Source organism: Eumetopias jubatus, unplaced genomic scaffold, assembly GCF_037043125.1.
Source record: "Eumetopias jubatus isolate StellerSeaLion01/CBP00866 unplaced genomic scaffold, mEumJub1_p1.0 scaffold_12, whole genome shotgun sequence".
Taxonomy (NCBI): Eukaryota; Metazoa; Chordata; class Mammalia; order Carnivora; family Otariidae; genus Eumetopias; species Eumetopias jubatus.
The window spans coordinates 25625135-25640935 of NW_028274818.1; the positions used below are offsets into that span (position 1 = coordinate 25625135).

Sequence of the window (15801 nt, forward strand, 5' to 3'; positions counted from 1 at the left end):
ACGGAAAGAAGGCTGGGTAAAGGTCCTCAGGGCAAAAAGATAACCGTTAGGGGGAGATAGTATATGGAATTGGGTCAAAAATGGCCATTCTAAGGAAAAAGACCCAAAGTTGGGATAACATGTATAAGATGGAGAATGGCACTCTGGAAATAAAATTACAGTAAAGAAACCATGATTTTATGGGGCAAAGAAAAAGGGGAACTAAAGTGTTATCTTAGAGAAGGGTATCAGAAGTCCAGGCAAATGCGAAAATATAAATTCTTTCTAGGCAGCGAGCCTGTACCCTTCATATTTAACATCTCTCTTGCCTCTCCCCTAACACACTAACAGGTGTAGTGGAATGTAAGCATCCTGCATATCTGCATGTGTTGCTCTTGGCCAAGAAACCTGCAAATACCTAGTGCAGTGTAATTTACCTATTGAGGATGGTGGGTGGTTTAGAGGCAAGTTTTTTTTTTTAATCCCCATGCTCACTAAGATAAAAGTAAAAAGAATAGCTTGAATCTGAGGCTGTTTTCTCAGTTCACCACCAGGGATTCATTTGTGGCCTTCCAAAGTTAGCTCTTGGGGAGAAAATCTGGCAGAGATTATAGTCTTAATCTTCCTCTTTTGTCTCTTTTCTAGAATCCCATCTACCTCTTTTTTTTTTTTTTTTAAGATTTTATTTATTTGTCAGAGAGAGAGGGAGAGAGAGCACAAGCAGGAGAAGAGGGAGAAGCAAGCTCTCCACCGAGCAGGGAGCCCGATGTGGGGCTCGATCCCAGGACCCTGGAATCATGACTGAGCTGAAGGCAGACACTCAACTGACTGAGCCACCCAGCCCCCTGCCCCCTTTCTTACACCCAGAGGCTTCCCTGTTTTCACTATGTCAAAGATCTGTGTGGGTTTCACCTGGAGGCGAGGATGGTGGGGATTGGGAATTCAGAGACTCAGGGGTGGAAAGTACTGTCACCAGGCAGAAACTCTGTTGTTTGGGCTATTAAAAATGTTCTCTTTTTTGACTTCTTTCATGGTATCTCAACCAGTCCCTGCAAGTTTGTTTCATGGCAGAGCCTTTCCTTCGTAGGATACACTTTTTAACCTGGGACACTAGAATTGTCAGGGTCCCTAAAGGTATCTTGTCCGTCCTTTATTCATCTTTCAGAACTTGCTCAACATCAGCCCAGACAGTTGCTGACAAACCGTGGACATTCAGTAACTGTTAAAGTGTGCTCTTTGTGGTCAGGCGGACCTGGATTTACATCCTGGCTTTGTCAGTTCACTGACCAGGGGACTGGGCTGGTTCCATCTTGTGCAAGATGCGGGTAGCGATCCATATCTTCTAGGACTGGTGGGAGGCCTCAGTGAGAGGGTGTGTGTGAGGACTCAGCACAGTGTCTGGCACGGAGTAAGCCAGTTCCCTCCTCCCTTTGAATGTATTAATCAGCATCCTTGAGGAGAGAATTTCCCCCTCTCTCAGTCACCAGTCCCTTCCCTGACAACCATGGTGGAACGCCTTCCTTTTGTCAAACATGTAAGTCCTTCTGGTTCCAACTTACTTATCGTCATTATTCTGCTCCAGTTAGACACAGAGTTCTTCATCATTCATTTTAGAGGTTCTTTTGTAATGGAAGAAGAGAAAGATGTTATTAAAAGCTACATAAGACAAAAGTTAAAGTTATAAAGTTAAAAGGTAAAGTTTTCCCTTCTGCCTTCTCTCTTCTCCATTCTACTACTTCATCTCTCTGCTTTGATGAATCTAGTAAGTGACAAGAGAATAAAGCTTCAGATTCCTGCTTTTGTCTGTATCTCTGGGTACTGGATGTTTGAATAGCTGCAAGGTAGATTGCATAGAGGCTATTCAGTATGTATTCAGCCAGATATTTTCTACAATGTAGCAAGAACGGAGAGGTATTTTCCTTAATATGTAATTAACGTTTAAGAATGATCCTTCTGGGAATCACGTAGAAATGAAGAAGAATCAACCTGTGTAAAAACAAACAGGAAAAACCTCTGGACTGCCCCATGAGAATGACGTGGGAGGAGAATGGACAGTAAAGGTAGGTAGGTAGATAGGGGGACAGGGATTGAGGTCGAGACAGGATTTGTTGCTGAGCTTGGGCAGAGCTATGTTACATAGGCGTGTACTTCTTTTCGGTGTGATGTGAACCTGAGGCTTCAGAACTGTAGAGAAAGTGAAGACCTTTGTGACCTTCCTGAGAGCATGGCTGTCTTCTGCTTGAACCATCAGTTAGTATACTCATTCTTGGCCAGAACTGAGTTTCAGGGATGTGCCAGGAGCTGTAAGAGCCAGTGTTCTTAGGAAGTGGTCAGGCTTCTTCAGTGATTGAGCCATTTCTTGGCATTTAACACAGTATCATCTTACACCAAAGACAAAACCTAAGCTGGTGTTTGCAGAGTAACACTCTCCTGTTCATTCTCTTGATCTTGCAGAGAAAACTGATGGTTAGCACACCAACTTCTATCGATTCTGTAGATTTGTGCAGAACTCATTCTACAAGAGAAATCTCTTTAGGAATTCACTGTGACTCCCAGTGGGAATTTTGGGGGTACTCTCATTATTCCCTGAGATTCTTTTTCCCTGATTGAGTTAGGAGCAAAATGCTTACTCACTGCTTTATTCTTGGAGTAGGGGCAAACAGAAATCAGAGCTAAATGTATGGGATATGGGTTGAAAGATAGGAAGTTTTACATATGATTATTGAAAATGGTTTTGAGCAGGTAGTGAAGGCCTCATTTATTCATCCATTCATTCCACATGTATTTGTTGGATGCTCACAAAGTGCCAAGTGCCATTCTAGGTCCTAGGAAGGCAAATAGCCTTCCACGAAACCATCTGAGGTCAGACTTCCCTCTCAGGGAGCTAGAATAGGTCTGGCTCCTCCTCTATATATTACTGATGACTTTTTTCACTCCCTCTCTCCAGGAGACAGTGCTGGCTTCCCTTTTTGTTTATAACTGTCAGAGATGAGTCATCCCTTCACCGTAAGTGTCACAGAATCACACAGCACATTCCAGCCTGGTTTGTACTGCTGCCAGGATGTCAGGCAGGCAGCTCTTTCTGCCTCTCTCCCGCACGCACGGTCATCGGCGTGGTGAGACTACCTGGGGAATGGAGGAGAGAGAGAGCATCGTACTTGTTGTCTATCCATTTTTGTTTAGTACAGGATATATTTAGGAGTGGACAACTTCTTCCTATTTGCCAGTATATCAGGTGGTATCTACCATTAGAAAGCCCTGAAGCCTTTAAAAAATGAATTTGCACCTGTGAGCAAATGAAGTCAGCAGTCTCCTAGGAAGGATATTGGTTCTGCAAGTGGACCCCACAGCTTTTGGTTTTCTTGCACACACAAAATGGTTCTTTGAGGAAACCCTGTGAATTTATTTTAGAATTTAGAATAAACAAACAAACAAAATTATTCCTGACGATTTTCAAAGAACTCTTACTTTGGTTTTGCATATTTAGGCTTTTTTCTCATGATATTCCTGTAATAAGTTTGGTTGGTTTATATCTTTCAAAATGTATATATTTAAGAGAGGTTTGCAACTTTAAAATACATATTTTTAAAAACATGTTCACCTGTAATTCTCTATCTTACTATAACTTTTCATTTCTTGGGATTCTCTCCTAGTCTTTATTAAATTATTATATGTATTATAATGTTGGTATTTAGGCATTTGTGTGTTCTACTCTAAGCCATAAAAGTTCTTACCCACTTTTTGAATATGCCTCATGAAGTGATTCATACTCCAGCATTGTGACTCAGTGTAGTGAAGGGGGTTTGTCTTGAACAGTGGGGTGAGTGTCGACTAGTCTACCGACCAGAAAACATTTCATGCAATTCAAGGCATAGATGAAATAGCAGATCTCTTTTTGGCCTAGACTTGGATGGAAAGTAGCCGGATTTTCAGTGTTTGCTCAAATTAGAAATGGTGAGATGCTAAAAGCACTTTTAGCTTTAGAGAGTTCAGAGTGGCCAAATAATAGTTTTGTGATCTACCTGAGAATTAAACTTGCTAATTCTTTATTAGGGAAGATGAGATCTTTGTAAAGCTTTTCTGGGGATGGGAGATCTCTCTCTCTCTTACACACACACACACACACACACACACACACACACACACACACAGTACAAGAAATAATAGGCTGGCATTTCCCAGCCCTTTCTTATCTAGGCAAGGAGATCAAAAAGGAAAAGGTCCCAGGTTTTTATTTAAAATTTTTTTTTCATCAAAAATACCTGCTACTCAATAGGGTAAGGAATGAAAACAATATAAGCCCGAAAGAAAACAAATTGCATATTTTTTACATTTCAAATAAAGTACATTTGCAACATCTGATAAATGTTAAGGACACAAACTTGAACAGGTTTGTGTTGAATTCTTTTACAACTCTGTAAAATGTGCTAGAATTCCGTGGAGGATTGATTTTGAGTTTGCGGGTCCCTGAAGACATCCCCTTGGTGTGCCTACAATGGTGATACAGGTATGAGCCTCCTGGTCGACCCTTAGGTCTGGAATGCCAGGCAGAGTAGACAATTTCAAAGATAGAGAAGAGCAGCCTATGCCATGGATGGAAACATATGCTCTCTAAGTGCCTCAGGATCCTCAGGAAAGAAGTAGAACACAAAGCAAAAACTATTGGCTAGAAAAGGACCTGTAGAGGTTTGTTTCTAAACCAAAGATCATTCTTGAAACTCACTTTAAGATCTTGGGTGTATGGGGGCGCCTGGGTGGCTCAGTCGTTAAGCGTCTTGCCTTCGGCTCAGGTCGTGATCCCAGGGTCCTGGGATCGAGCCCCGCATCAGGGTCCCTGCTCGGCGGGAAGCCTGCTTCTCCCTCTCCCACTCCCCCGTTTGTGTTCCCTCTCTCACTGTGTGTCTCTCTCTGTCAAATAAATAAAATCTTAAAAAAAAAAAAAAGACCTTGGGTGTATGAGTTATGATTGGGTTCAATCATATGTAACAGACGATCAGAAAAATGCGCTTGCTTAAACAAGTTAATTTTTTTTCCCTCACATGAAAGGAGTCTGAAGCCAGACTGGTGTGCCCACTCTGCTGTCACCAGGGACCCAGGCCCCCTATTTCTTTTTGCTTCATCATCCTCAATGCTGACTTCTACCCTCAGGTTTGCTTTCGGGCTGTAAGCAAAAAGGGTGAGGCCAAAGAGCATACTTCCTGGTAGAATTGAACCCCCTCTAAAGAACCTTCCTGAAAGTCCCATGCACTTACCGGGCAGCCTTGTCTGTAAAGGCCATTGCCTTCCCAATAATGCAGAGGGTAAACATTGGATAGGCAAACCTTAGTCTCTGTCATACCGTGTGATCACGAGAATAAAGGTATTACCAGGACTTTGGCGGCTAAGACTTTGGGATACCTGCAAACTTTTAGAACAGGACAGTGATGTTTGGCAAACCTGGTTTTAATTTGCTCCTTGATTGATTCAACAATAGTGAGGGCTATATGTTAGGCACTGGAATTACCATAGTTAACAAGGTAGACATGGTCCCTGCCCTCAAAGGGTTGACAGGCTATTGGGGAAACATGGATTTTATTTATTTTTTATTTTTTTTAAGGATTTTATTTATTTGTGGTGGGGGGGCAGCACAAGCTGGGGAAGAAGCAGAGAGAGAGGCAGGCTCCCCGCTGAGCAAGGAGCCTGATGCAGACTCGATCCTAGGATCCTGGGATCATGACCTGAGCCAAAGGCAGAATCTCAACCACCTGAGCCACCCAGGTACCCCGAAAAATGGGTTCGAAATAAATACATTATAAATGTGTTGAACATTAAGGAAAGGAGAAGTAGAGAGTGCTTGGGATTGTGTACTAGGAAGGACTCAAGAGCATGATAGGAATACGCAGGGAGATCGGAAAGCTGCTTGGGAGTTAGCCTGGGAGTTAGCCACTTTAGAAAGGTGGGGCTGGGAAGATGAGCAAAGAGGAGAGTGGGAGGAATGTTCCAGGCAGCCTCAATCCCGATCTGATCATGTCCACATTAATTCTTTCTCCTTCCATCATTTGTCTTACTCCTTCATCGGAGGTCATCAGTGGGTTTCCAAACAGCGAAGGAAGCCAGGAACTAAAGTCTTTTTATCTGCCAGCCTTTCTACAGACTGTTTTCTCACTCACTCTAGATGAGTGCCTGCCTCTTAGGCTGCGGTAGGGAGTGTTGGGAACTCAGGGAAGGAGGTGGGCAAGTCGTTGGGGCGTCCCGAAGTCCCACTGCCCCGTCACGGGTCTGGATTTTGGTCTCATTGTGGGACTTTGGGGAGGCAAGGATTGGTTCTGACCCTGAAGTGCTGATACGACCCCCCTTCCCCTTCCAGGATGTGGACATTGTGGTAGCACCGTGCCAAGGCCTCCGGCCTGCAGTGGATGTTCTGGGTGACTTGGTGAACGATTTCTTGCCTGTGATAACCTATGCACTCCACAAAGACGAACTGTCTGAGAGGGACGAGCAAGAGCTTCAGGAAATCCGAAAGTATTTCTCCTTTCCCGTATTCTTTTTCAAAGTGCCGCAGCTGGGCTCGGAGATCATTGCCTCATGTACCAGAAGAATAGAGAGTGAAAGATCAGCCCTCCATCACCAGCTGATGGGCCTGGGCTACCTGAGTAGCAGTCACTGCAACTGTGGGGCCCCTGGCCAAGACACTAAAGCTCAGAGCATGTTGGTGGAACAAAGTGAGAAACTGAGGCACTTGAGCACATTTTCCCAGCAGGTGCTACAGACTCGCCTGGTGGACGCAGCCAAGGCCCTGAACCGGGTGCATTGTCTCTGCCTCGACATCTTTATTAACCAGGCCTTTGACATGCAGCGGGACCTACAGATCACTCCCAAACGTCTGGAATATACTCGAAAAAAGGAAAATGAGTTGTACGAATCACTGATGAATATTGCTAACCGAAAGCAGGAGGAAATGAAGGACATGATTGTTGAGACGCTTAACACCATGAAGGAGGAACTTCTGGATGATGCTGCCAACATGGAATTTAAAGGTAGGTCTAGAGAGCTTGGTGTGGGCTGCTGGGACCACAGGATTCTTTAACCCTTGCTTAGCTGGAAACTGAGTCCCATGAATTCCAAAGGCCAAAGGCAGCTCAGGAACATCTTGTCTACCCAACTGTCATGAGTAGGAGCCCACCTTAAATCACTTAGCCAGAGTGGCCTCTCTTCTCAGAGGCCTTCCTGGAAGATTCCACTGTCATTCCTTCCTGGGACTGGTAGTCCAGCTTCTGGTAAGTTCATCCTAATAGCGCTCTTAAATTTCCAGTTTATATCTATATCCCCTTGACCTTGACGGAGCTGGAAAAGAGCTGCCTGAAGAGCATTACTAAGTCATGCTTTAACCTTGGCTTTAACCTTCAGCATGGCCCGTGCTTCCTTATTGGTTCTTTTTTGTGTGCTTTGGTCTCATTTTCTTTCCAAGCTGCTCCTGAAACCCAGCTCAGGAGTATTTCCCAAAGTTGTGTTTACAACTTTTCTGGAAGTCCATTCTTCATGAGTGGCTATTAACAACATTGGACCAAAGTGATCCGTCAGGTCTTTTGGGGTTGAGGTCTTGATGTGGCTGACTTTGTATACTGACTACTCTGTAAACCTCCCTGTAGGAACATTAGCCCTACCATCCATTAAGAACAGTGATGTGGTTTGCAGGTTACCTTGAGGTTCTCAATCATTGCTGTACATCCAAATCTCCTGGGGGGCTTTTTGAAAATAGATGTTTGAAATCACCCCAGAGCGCTCCAGACCGATTAATCAGAATTTCTGACGTGGGACCTCGCATCAGTTTTTTCTCAGTCCCTCCATAGATTCTGCATATTGCCATCTTCCTGATGAGAGAACTGAGGCTTAGGCAGGTTAAGTAATTTGCTCAAGGTCACAGGTACTGAAGAGTAAAGGCAAGAGTTTGAAACTAGCACTCTGATACCTGAGCCCATACTCTGAATTTCCATGCTTTACTGCCTCTGAATCTCTTCCCAGTTACTGCCGCCGCCATCTTCCTAGTAACCGGCTTCGGAACCTTAGCATGGTCTCCAGCTCTTTGCTCTCCCTTGTCCCCACATCCGGTCAGCGGCCAAGTTCTGATGTGTCTTCTTCCATATTTCATATCTACCTTTGCTTTTCTGTTCCCTCTTCCTCAGTCCACCTGAGCTACTGCTCTCCCTATAGCTCCTAGCTACCTATTGTTCTCCCAGACATCTTTCTCTCCCTTCTCCAGTTCATCTGCATTGGTTCTGTGTTCCTACAGACTAAGTTTAGACTTGTTAGCCTAGTGGTAAGGATCTTCCAAAGCCTAGCCCTGACCAACTTTCCTGGTCCTGTTTCCCACTAGGCACCTTCTGCTAATTTCACTTTCTCTTGCTCTCAGCTGCTTGCTGTCCTCCATCTCTTCTTTTGCTTTTTCTTTACTCCTGCCCTGCCCTAAACCCAAAAAGTCTTTTATTTGTGAATTTCCAAATCCTACCTACCCTTCAAGGCTTCTTCTAAATAACATCTTTCGTGAAGGTGTCTTTAATTTTCTTAGCTAATAGATATCACATCCATCTGAACTCCCACTGCATTTCATGCGTACCTGAAATTTCTGGCATATTTCATTTTCTTTTATTACAATTGTTTATGTTCTTCTGAGTGTTTTCTAAAATCTGAGAGAGGAAGGAGAATAGGGTCTTGTTTATCATCATATCTCCTACAGCAGTTCACACAGATGTGTACACTACCTCATGGGAGTTTGAATGAGTATGTGAATTTTGGTATATAGCTGTGTCACACTTACACAGAGGAAACAGAGTCCACTTTAGCAAGCACAGGAAGCTTTATTTCTTATAGGTCTTTCTAAAGATGAGCAAAGGTAACTCTGGTGAATTCCCAGTGTGGGGAGGACTTGCAGTGGAGATCCTAAGAAGGTTCCTGACCAACTTAGGATGCTGGGGCATCAGCGTCGGCATCATAGCGCACAGGATAAAAGGGGCAGGGCAGGGAGGTTGGGCAGTCTGTGAAATATTTGATTGTTTATTATGTGCCAGGGATACCATGTCTGGTACCTGGGACGCAGTGGTTAGTTCAACAGACGCAGGGGGAACTGGGAACAAGTACATCAGACATCTGGCTCTGTTAACTACATGGTGGATTTGTGAAGCCACTTTCCGAGTTAGCTGTGTATTAGATGGGACTAACCTTGTTCTAAGTTCTTTCTGGGGATCCTTGAGGCAATGGTAAGTAGATTTAGAAGAGAGCTACCACGTAACCTAAGGAGCTGGATTTCTGGTATTGGTTTTTGTTTTAAAATAAAGGTAACGTGGGGCACCTGGGTGGCTCAGGCGGTTAAACGTCTGTCTGACTTGGGCTCAGGTCATGATCTCCGGGTCCTGGGATCAGGCCCCATGGCAGGCTCCCCCCTCAGTGGGGAGTCTACTTGTCCCTCTCCCTCTGCCCTTTCCCCTGCTCGTGCGCATGTGCGTGCTCTCGCTCTTTCTCTCAAATAAAATCTTAAAAAAATAATAAAATAGAGGTAATGCATTACATATATACTTTAGAAAATACTTTTTTTTTTAAAGATAATACCTACATGCATAGTACTTCACTCAGAGATATAAAGATACTATCCTCCAGCCACCTAGTTTTCCTCCATGTGTTCTTCTGCCCCTTGCTTTTTCACTGAACTCATATCGTAGAGATCTTCCCATAAATGTACACATGGATTTGTCTTCTTCTAATAGATGTACCTGATTTTATTCAACTATACCCCTACTGATGGACATTTAGGCTCATTCTTTCTTTTTTCTTTTTTGCTGTTACAAACTCTACTGCGTTATCATTTACATGCATATCTTTGGGGCTTGTAAAGGTATATTTCTAGAAAAACAGTTCCTAGAAGCAGAATAGTTAGGTCAAAGGCTATGTAGATATTTTTGTTTGTTGGTTGGTTAGTTTAAAATTTTGATAGGTTAAAAAAATTTTTTTGGTAGATATTATGAGATTTCCTCTAAAGAGGTGGCACCAATTTAAATTCCCACAGTAGACATCAGAGTGCCTTTTTAGGAGTGGAGTTTTTGCAGGTAATTTGTCTTCTCTTAAGTTCTGTCCTCTGACTTGCAGAACAGATTTCTAATTCTGGGAAGTAGTAGCAGGTTGGCGACAACATTTCAGGCTTACTTTTTATTTAGTAATTGATTAGCATCAAATCCCCAACTCTTGGCTTTTTCCAGGAGTCCCGCAGTGTGAAATATTACAAAGATCCAAGGCAGTCCCTGAGCTGGGGTTTAGGTGCTGGCTGTCGCCCTTCCTAACTGTACCGTCGCCTTCCCAGTGCCCCCTCTGTCCTCTCCTTGAGGTTGTTTCCTGATCTATAAAATATCGCCAGTAATACCCACCTGACAAAGTTATCATGAGGATTAAATTCGATTACATATATAAAATACTAATTATGGTGCCTCTCAAATTGTCTGCACTCAATAAATATTCCCCCTGTCCTATAAATGTGACATAAAAGCTGACAAAATCAATAGGTTCATTCTGGACACAGTTGCTCCCTCTCGGGATTCTTAGATGCCCTAGCAGTAGAGGACCGTGTGGCCCCGGATCACGCTGAGGGTCAGAGTTCGCCAGCCAGCCATGTGTTTTATAGCCGTAGTCATGGCAGCTCCTTGGCTTTGATGGGGAGAGACCTTTATTCTGAGTGCCTGCCCCTTCCCCTCACAGCCAGCTGGCTTCTCTCTCTGCCTCCATAGATGTTATTGTCCCTGAGAATGGAGAGGCAGTGGGCACCAGAGAAATCAAATGCTGCATCCGGCAGATCCAGGAGCTCATCATCTCCCGGCTCAATCAGGCAGTGGCTAACAAGCTGATCAGCTCAGTGGATTACCTGCGTGAGAGCTTCGTCGGGACCCTGGAACGCTGTCTGCAGAGCCTGGAGAAGTCCCAGGACATCTCTGTTCACATCACCAGTAATTATCTCAAACAGGTACTCGAAGACCAGTTAGACACCACATCACAGATAACACAGGAAACAGAGCCCACACGCAAGCCTGACCTCAAGCTAGCTAAGAATTTCCCTTTCACCACTTTGCCCATCTGGTTGGAATTTTATTTAGTTTTCCCATCACATGACCCCTACCCATCGGAGATGCTTGTGAACTGCAAAATCGCAGTTAAGGCAACACGCAGGACGGTGAAGATGTAAGTAAAGGGGCCCAAAGAGTCACAAAACAGATGATCAACCCATGGAGACTCTGCACGTTTATGGAAGGATATATTTGGGAACCTTGAAACAGGACTCTGTGCTTTAAGTAAATATTTATCACATTTTTTAATCGGCCACTCTGCTCAGGGCATCTTGATTTTCTTTTGTGTGTTCTCTTTCAGATCTTAAATGCCGCCTATCACGTTGAAGTTACGTTTCACTCAGGGTCCTCGGTTACAAGGATGCTATGGGAGCAAATCAAACAGGTGGAGCTTCCGTAGAGAAACATTTTCCGCCCCTCGTTGGCTCAGATGAACCTTAGTCACTAAAAGCGACTGATGTCTAGGATATTCTGTTGGTGTAGGGTGGCCATTTGTCCTGGTTTGTCTGCCTGGGAGAGTTCTGATTTGTGCCTATTCTGAAATAATAAGGAGCAGTGCCCCTTTAACGCTTAAAATAGTGCGTTTAAATGAAATTTTATGCAGCCATAAAGCTCTCCTTCACCAGCTTCTTCGTATTCCTTTTTCCCAGCTTAAATGTTTTCTCAGACCCAGGCTTTGTTGCCAGAGGCCATTTGTGTGGTTTCTTTTCCTGAATTTGATGTGGCTCTTTTTCCATACTGAGTTCAGAAAGAGAATTCTCAGGCACCCCTGGCACTAACTGTACATGGTGAGGGCTTGTGAGCACGTAGACTGGGCCTAGTGTTCCTTGATGCTTTCCCTTGGTCTGAGCCCTGATTCTGAGGTCGATGGAATGGGAGAGGGATCTTAGCCATCACGTGGCTCCTTTCTTCACAGCCTGCTCCTAACTAGTGGCTAGCCCCAAGGGGAAGGGTTGTTGGTTCTTTCTGGTGGTTCCTGTCTCCCACCCTTGAGTGTTCTCACTGACCTCATCCTGCAGATCATACAGCGCATCACATGGGTGAGCCCACCTGCCATCACGCTGGAATGGAAGAGAAAGGTAGCCCAGGAAGCCATCGAGAGCCTCAGCGCCTCCAAGTTGGCCAAGAGCATCTGTAGCCAGTTCCGGACCCGGCTCAACAGTTCTCACGAAGCGTTTGCAGCCTCCTTGCGGCAGGTGGGTGTGTGGGAAGAGAGAGAGAGAGAGAGGAATCTACCCTCTGGGGAATATTTTGCCCACTGCTCTTCATATAATTTTTATAAAATTACCGGTTATTTTCTTCCTAGCTATTAAATGATAATATTATGGGAATTTTCATCGGTACATTTTTCATGTGGAGATTTTTCTAACTCCAGGGAACATGGAGGGAACTCAGTTAATATCTCCCCATTTCACTGAGTGAGGAATGAAAATCAAGGGGTAGGAATTTTGGGCGCCTGGGTGGCTCAGTTGTTAAGCGTCTGCCTTCGGCTCAGGTCATGATCCCTGGGTCCTGGGATCGAGCCCCGCATCGGGCTCCCTGCTCGCGGGAAGCCTGCTTCTTCCCCTCCCACTCCCCCTGCTTGTGTTTCCTCTCTCGCTGTGTCTCTCTCTGTCAAATAAATAAATAAAATCTTTAAAAAAAGGGGGTAGGAATTTTATTTAAGTTATTTAGTATTTTAGGAATGAGTCAGAAAAAGGATGACTTTGTAACTGTCATACTGGTTCACAGTTATGTGACATCTGCTTGTCCCCTTGGGGTGGATGTGCGTTCATGTGTGTGTATGTGTGTGTAGAGTGTGGGGTGCAGAGATGTGGGTATGCATCCAGGAGGAACAGTTATTGCTTACCAAGAGTTCACTGTGTACCAGTCACGTTACAAACGTCTTGTGTAACTCTCATAGTTACCTTAGGAGGTAGCTGTTATTACCCCATATAATAGGTGAGGAAGCCAAGCTGGGGACTTGATAAGTCACATGACTTTTTTCTGTTTCCCTCCCAGCTAGAAGCTGGCCACTCAGGCCGGTTGGAGAAAACAGAGGATCTGTGGTTGAAGGTTCGGAAAGATCATGCCCCACGCCTGGCTCGCCTTTCTTTGGAAAGCCGTTCTTTACAGGATGTCTTGCTGCATCGTGAGTCCTTGTTTTTCCCAAGTAGATGGGAAGAAGGTTCTGGATACCTGACATTCTCCTGTTCTACCTTGGAGAATCCCAGTGTCTAAAGCTGCTTCCTTGCAAAGCTGCCTCAGCACCCCCTGATGTGTTTTTGAATTCCTAAAGTCTGTTTGGTCCTGCTATTTATACAGTTCAGACAAGATGACTGAAGTTTATTTAAATCGGAGCAGTTAGGTTACTTTCTACTAGTTTCCAGTAGTATCAGAATTTCTCCCCCCAGCATAATTACGACTTCCTACTCCTAGGTCCACATCTAAGAATCTTTTTTTTTTTTTTTTAAGATTTTATTTATTTGTTGGAGAGAGAGAGCAAGCAAGAGAGCACGAGCGGGGGACAAGGGCAAAGTGAGAAGCAGACTCCCAGCTGAGCAGGGAGCCTGACGTGGGGCACGATCGCAGGACCCCAGGATCATGACCTGAGCCAAAAGAAGATGCTTAACTGAGCCACCCAAGCACCCTAAAAATCTTTTTTTTTAACAAGAGATTTTATATATTTTTTAATCTGCAGTCTTCGAGATTTTATTTTTAAGTAATCTGTACACCCACTGTGGGGCTCGAACCCACAACCCTGAGATCAAGAGTCACGTGCTCCACTGACCAAGCCAGCCAGGTGCCCTGCATGTCTAAGAGTCTTAGGGAGGTTGCCCAGCAAGTTCTCATTCCTCCTGCCTTATCTCTGTGTCCATACTTGATAGGTAAACCTAAACTGGGACAGGAGCTAGGCCGGGGCCAGTATGGTGTGGTGTACCTGTGTGACAACTGGGGAGGACACTTCCCTTGTGCCCTCAAGTCGGTCGTCCCTCCGGATGAGAAGCACTGGAATGACCTGGCTTTGGAGTTCCACTACATGAGGTAGGTTCTCCTGTCATTCATCTCTATGGGAGAAGATCCAGAGAAGAAGCCAGAAGCCTGGTACGAATTTTGTACCAAGAGCTACAGCACGCCGTGCCTCTCCGTGCCTGTGTCCGCAGATGTTGTAGCCAGTGTTCCCGTGTTGGGCCCAGAAATGTGCTCTCTTGCAGGCCTTCGTGGTCTCTTCCCTCTCCCTCCCATCCCAATTTCTCAGACTCTGCCTTCCGTTTGACTTCTTAGTCCTGAAGGCCTGTCAGTCTTCAGATTCCGTAATTCCGACTCCTTGTTAGAGGGGCCATTCTCTTGGCCCTCCCTCTGCACTGAGGGCCATGACGTCCGGCCCTGGACAAGAGCGGTCTCAGGGGACTCCTGCCTATGTGGCAGCACGCTGTCGCGATTGGAGCCGGAGCGTTGCAGCCCCGGCCTCTCTCGTTCGCACCAGGTCTCTGCCGAAGCACGAGCGCTTGGTGGATCTGCACGGCTCGGTCATCGACTACGGCTATGGCGGGGGCTCCAGCGTCGCCGTGCTGCTCATCATGGAGAGGCTGCGCCGGGACCTCTACACTGGGCTGAAGGTGAGGCAGGAAGAGGGGGCTGCGGCGCCGCCGGCAGCCACACCCGCAGGGTCCTCTCCGGCCTGTCTTCTGTTCCTGTTCATCCAGACCTTCTGGCTTTCACAGGACATTTTTGGGCAATAATCAAGCTTTATTACCCTTACTTCCAAAAAACCTTAAACATTTCTCAGAATCGATTTTTTGGCCCAGTTTATATCTAGAGTACCACTTTTACCTCTTGTGGTGGTGGTAAAAATCTAGATGACTCAGAAGAGCAGAAAGGTGTCCTGTAACTTTGCTGTTTTTCCTCTTTTTTTGCTCTTGATGGATACAGCCAGTGTTTGTTTAGTCAACAAATATTTATTCGTGACTACTTTGTACAAGACCCTGTGTTAAGCACCATAAGGGGATATCAAAAAGTGTAATTGCGAGGGACACATGACTGACTCAGTCGGGAGAGCATGTGACTCTTGATCTTGGGGTCCTGAGTTCAAGTCCCATGTTGGGCATAGAGCTTACTTAAAAAAAAAAAAGTGCAATTGCTAGAAGCTTTTAAGAGACTTGCTGTTGGTGAATATTTCATTAAGATTTGGTGTTTGAGTGTGATAAATCCACCTTGATGGGTAAAATTTGGGCAGGTAGAAGGAAGAGGCTGTCCCAGCAGGAAGGAATAGCATAATGCCCAGAGAATTTGAAGGACACTAGTATGTTGGAACAGCTGTCTGGGAATAGAGGGGCATGATGTGCAAAAAAATGTTGAGAAGAAAGTACAGAACACCAAAATTAAGAATTTCCATAGAATTCAAATTTCATTGTACATCATGAAATGCTGTTGAAATATTTTTTTTTTAGATTTTTATTTATTTATTTGACAGATAGAGAGATAGTGAGAGCAGGAACACAAGCAGGGGGAGTGGGAGAAGGAGAAGCAGGCCTCCTGCTGAGCAGGGAGCCCGATGAGGGGCTCAATCCCAGGACCCTGGGATCACGACCTGAGCTGAAGGCAGACTCTTAACAACTGAACCACCCGGGCGCCCCGCTGTTGAAAGATTTTGAGTGAAGGTGAAGTACCCTCAGATGGATGTCGAATTTCCCGCACCCAAAGCAACCACAAGGGACATGGAGACGTTCCTTTGTCTGGTCCCTACATGGGGGCAGAGTGG

General features: G+C 45.1%; 1 protein-coding gene across 1 annotated transcript in view; it reads left to right on the forward strand.

The window, feature by feature from the left end:
- The window catches only part of DSTYK (dual serine/threonine and tyrosine protein kinase), a 47073-nt gene that overhangs the window by 21616 nt on the left and 9656 nt on the right, over nucleotides 1–15801 (forward strand). The window contains exons 3-9 of the mRNA XM_028120259.2: nucleotides 6326–6995; nucleotides 10728–10960; nucleotides 11362–11445; nucleotides 12080–12256; nucleotides 13062–13191; nucleotides 13928–14084; nucleotides 14527–14659. Coding sequence (XP_027976060.1) covers nucleotides 6326–6995; nucleotides 10728–10960; nucleotides 11362–11445; nucleotides 12080–12256; nucleotides 13062–13191; nucleotides 13928–14084; nucleotides 14527–14659 — 1584 coding nt within the window. The remainder of the gene's footprint in view (nucleotides 1–6325; nucleotides 6996–10727; nucleotides 10961–11361; nucleotides 11446–12079; nucleotides 12257–13061; nucleotides 13192–13927; nucleotides 14085–14526; nucleotides 14660–15801) is intronic.